This window comes from Arachis ipaensis, chromosome B10 (assembly GCF_000816755.2).
Source record: "Arachis ipaensis cultivar K30076 chromosome B10, Araip1.1, whole genome shotgun sequence".
Lineage (NCBI taxonomy): Eukaryota > Viridiplantae > Streptophyta > Magnoliopsida > Fabales > Fabaceae > Arachis > Arachis ipaensis.
This window is the reverse complement of record NC_029794.2, coordinates 3,151,048-3,155,738: the sequence shown is the minus strand read 5'-3', so window position 1 is coordinate 3,155,738 and position 4,691 is coordinate 3,151,048. Positions and strand designations below refer to the sequence as shown.

The following is a 4,691-nucleotide window of genomic DNA, read 5'->3' as shown; positions in this document are numbered from 1 at the left end:
TTTTTTTTTTATATTATACTATCTCTGAGTAACTGTTAAATATTTATAGTCTTGAGTATACGTTTTAGTATTATAATTTATCAGATTCTCGAATTATAACTAACTCTTCATTTTTTTTATACCCGTTATCTTTATATTAATCTAGTGACTAATTTTATTTAACTAAATTCTCAATATCTTATTCTTATTCCAGAACAATAGCATTGAAATTTAACGTTGGAAAACAAAAATCAATCACTAATTCGTCAAATGTTACAAATTTGTTAATTTTTAAATATGTTAAATCTTTATTTTCATTTTTTCTTGTTCAATACTACGAAGATAATTATTTTAATGCAAAATCTTTACCCTACGAGAACTTTTTTTTGGGTGTCGGTGGTTTGTTTGCATGTTCCTTCATTCTACTATATAATTCTATTAATTTGGTTGCATTTATTAGTAAATTTTTGTATTGTTAAATTTTTTTTTCTTTTACTTCTTATCCATTACTTTTTTTTAAATACAAATAGTAAAAAATACACCAGAGAATCAGAGATATTGTATTTGTATCGAATAGTCACAACAAAAAAATCAATTATATCCCAATAGAAGGGTGGATATGCATATATTGGGGAAGATGTATGCACCGTATACTCCATCACCTTCCTTGGAACTCCCAAGAGAGCTTCTCTATCAGTGTTTCACACTTTTCTTTTTCTTCTCAAATCATTATAACACCCATTTTACGACTAAATTCTCATTTTAGTCTTTGAAATTCACCTAATTATCCATTTTGGTACTCGAAATTTAAAATCACTTATATTGATCCTTTAGATTTAAGTTCAGGTACCAATGTAATCTTTCGATTTTTTTTGGCGATATCTAAGCAAACGAAGTGTTGAGATGACACTCTCGTTACCACGCTGGATGATGAGTAAACAACGTGGTTTATTATTGGTATCCAAACAAATTAGAAACATGTCCAAATAGACAACACTAGTAGTGGAGCCTTAAAAGTCTGACTTATTTAAAAGAGTTGTCTATTTGAACGATGTTTCTGACTTGTTTGGGCGTCAAAGATAAACTACGTCGTTTACTTATCATCCAACATGGCAGGGAGGGTGCCATCTCAACACTCCGTTTGTCTAGTCTTCGTCGGAAAGAGTCGAGAGACCACATTGGTGCACAGACTTGAATATGAAAGATCAGTATAGGTAATTTTGAATTTCGAAGACCAATATGAATAATCGCGTGAATCTCAAACATCAAAATGAGAATTTAAAACCCATTTCACTGATCATTACAAAAGCAAATAGATTCAATTGGGACATATACAAATAGTAAAATGTTTATGTTAATTAATTTGGGCTCTTGATAGAAAATTCGCTTACAATTGTCTTCCTATAAAGATAATAGTTAAAAATTATTAAATAATAATTTAATTAAATATGTTAAATCACTTAATAGTTATATCAGCTTTAATAACTATAAACTTTAATAACTATAGGCGTAAGTTTTCATCTTGTTCCATATGTCAATTGTCCTTCTTTAAGTTGTGATTCTTTCCTTTTATAAGTGATCATCACACAAGAAGGAACTGAAGAAGCTAACCCAAGTTTCAAGCAATCCCCTTTAGCTTTTAAATGGAATGAAGATCCTTTTATTCACATCCAAGTTATTTCATCCACTTTAATTTATTCTCCTCTTCTTCTTATCTCTTGCATGCATTGTGTTATTATATATATAAACACACTCATCATCATCATTCAGATTGAACTCAAACACCATTATTATATAGTAGATTCACCTATTAATAATGCCTTCATCAGAATCTGCAGCTAAGCCACCAAACCAATCTTCTCTTGACAGAGAAATCAGGGAGATGGTATCTGCCATCACTAACCGTGTAACTGATTTCCAAAAATCAGGTTCAACCCACCACCACCATTCTGCCACCCACGACGACGACGACCACGGCGTCAGAATCATCACGCTCGCCGGAACCAACGACGGAGCCACCCTCAAAGGTGAGTTGGACGAAAAGTCACCCGGAAAAGCTGCTTCTTCTCATCATCAACATCATCGTGATCATGGTGTTGAAGCAGAGCCACTGAGCACTTATGTCAACAGCAACTTCCAAGCCATCAACAACTCTATGATGCTTGGCGGTAGCTTCCATGCAAATGATCCTGGTGTGCATTTGGATATCTCAGATTTCACTGACCCTATTCCTCATCATAATAATAAGCATGGCAAGAAGGGCAAGAAGAAAGAGAAAGAAGGTTCCAAGAGTGACCTTCATTCTGAATGAGGCTATACTTTAACTATGCTATTTATATTTGATGGCGTGTCAAACAATAAATATGCAATTTATCTACATATGAGTGTCTATGTATCATGTTTGCTTCACTAACCATGCATGTAATGCTAAGCTAGTATGGTTTTTTTTTGGGTGTGTTCGTTCTTTGTTGAATCTTATATTTTATGAATAAAAAATCAATCAATTATATGGGAAAAGCTTCAATTAGAGGGCAACTAAGTAGACAACTAGTCTTAAGTAAATGTCAAGTCATGAATGATTGGACGTAGGTGGCTTTTTAAATTCACAGTCAAATTCCAGGGCTCAACGCTGGACAGGCGGTGGAAACTATTAAGTTGGAGTATGATAGCGGCAGAGGAAATTTTTGGTGGAGTGGTGAAATGCGTAGAGATCGGAAAAAACACCAACAGCAAAAGTATTCTATTGGACCGATATTGACACTGAGAGATGAAAGCTAGGAGAGCGAATGAGATTAGATACCTCAGTAGTCCTAACCGTAAACTATGGATACTATGCACATACTCTTTACGTGTACACTAAAATCAATCACCAAAATCAATTATTAGTATAAAATAATGTTAGAATACAAAATACACATTAAAAATGAACTAAACAACACATATATTTATAATGGCTGATTTTAATGACTAATCTTAGTGTACAAATAGTACTTTTGTAATTAATCACATGTCAAAAATGTTTTAAGATGGCTCTTATCTATTACTCAAAATTGGAGAAAGGAATTTTGGTTTGTGAATCAATTCTTTTAGTATTGCCATGAAGACTAATCACAAACTAGACAAATACAAAAACACAATAAAAGAACCTAAAAATTTTAACTAAGGCAAATTAAAACAACAATCATGAATAACAATTAAGCAAAAAAGATTATTTGGTCCCAATTAGGATGATGCATGGTTGACTATTTGGTGCAATGAATGGAGAGAATACAAACGGAACTGCCAAAAGAGAGCGAAAACTATATGATTTCTTCATGAGAATAGGTAAGCAGCAGATGACAATGGTGTTTGATCATTCAACTCGAAAAAAAAACAGAAGACAGAGAAAATAGGCTAGTCGGTGAGGTGAAAAAGTATCAAAGGAGTGACAAAATAGAAAGATGAATGACATAGAAAAAAAATGCAAAAACTACGGTGATTTCACCGCAAGGAAAACAACATATCCTCTTCAAGGAGGATACCATGGCTCTGATACCATGTTAGAAACAAGAGACAAAACTGGAGGAAGGATTTGTGTATATTCAAGTTGTCTGAATGATACAATATAGAAGGGTATTTATAGGGGCTAAGAGAATCGTAATAATAAAGACCTAATATTCTATAATAAATATTCAGATATACTAAATAATTCTAATTGATTCTAATTGATCCTAATTATATTCTAACAGAATGAATATGCCGGTATTTTTATGGTTACAGCCAAATTTGTTCTAATTGTAATAAATCCAGAGTATCTCCAAATCTTTATAATTTATGCCTGTAATTTTATTGCCTTAAACTCTTCTTTAACAGTTAACTAATCTGACATGTATATTTACTATGGCTATACAAAACTCCTATTTTAAAATTAAAACATTATTAATGTAGAGATGTGATTCTCAGATTGCAGATTATATACGATATATTGTTCCATCTTTCTATATAAGTCATCATAACAATAACTATACATACCATATGTGCTTAACTATGTTCACTATATATATACACATACATGTAAAATCAAAGAAATAGTGATCATCATTCCACTTTATCAGTTGAGACTTAAAGAATATAGTTAAGGCAAGCGATGGGAAAAAAACAAGTAAGGAAATTGAAAGTGCAATTCATTTACATTCTCTATTATCTAAGTATATATTATATTGCATCTTTTAGTTAATTATGTTTTGATGTAAGGAAAATACTAATATTATTTAGCAAATTACAAGATTGAATTGTCATTTATTATTTCTCCGTTTTGTATGCAAAAAAAATTGTCACCAAAACAACGAAAATAATGAAAAAAAAGGGAGGACAATCAGACAAGGCAGTGGTGGTGAAAGCATTCATACATTGTGACGGTTGCTCAGATAAAGTTTCTAGGTGTTTGAGAGGTCTTGAAGGTAATGTTTTGTTTTCATATAAGTCTCTTATCATATATTATAAAAGATAACAATGAATGAAAATGGTATATACAATGATTATATATAGGAGTGGAAAATATTGTGATTGATAGAGAAAATAACAAGGTCACTGTGAAAGGAGAAGTGGTGAAAGATCCTTTGAAGGTTTTGGAAAGACTTAAGAAGAAGTATAGCAAAAATGTGGAGCTACTTTCACCAAAAATAAAGCCAGAGAAACCAAAAAAAGAAGAAAAAAAGGAAAAAGATAAGGTA

General features: G+C 31.7%; 2 protein-coding genes across 2 annotated transcripts in view; both read left to right on the top strand.

The window, feature by feature from the left end:
- On the top strand, positions 1,522 to 2,493 carry LOC107621563. Its single transcript, XM_016323594.2, has one exon. The coding sequence runs from the start codon at positions 1,796 to 1,798 to the stop codon at positions 2,288 to 2,290; it is 495 nt and encodes a 164-aa protein (XP_016179080.1). The 5' UTR covers positions 1,522 to 1,795; the 3' UTR covers positions 2,291 to 2,493.
- Positions 4,313 to 4,691, top strand: part of LOC107619935 (heavy metal-associated isoprenylated plant protein 8-like) — an 890-nt gene continuing 511 nt past the window's right edge. Inside the window, exons 1-2 of the mRNA XM_016322164.1 lie at positions 4,313 to 4,418; positions 4,507 to 4,688. Coding sequence (XP_016177650.1) covers positions 4,313 to 4,418; positions 4,507 to 4,688 — 288 coding nt within the window. The remainder of the gene's footprint in view (positions 4,419 to 4,506; positions 4,689 to 4,691) is intronic.

Excerpts from the sequence above, each read along its gene's own strand:
- LOC107621563 (XM_016323594.2), top strand. The coding sequence starts at position 1,796 with ATGCCTTCATCAGAATCTGCAGCTAAGCCACCAAACCAATCTTCTCTT.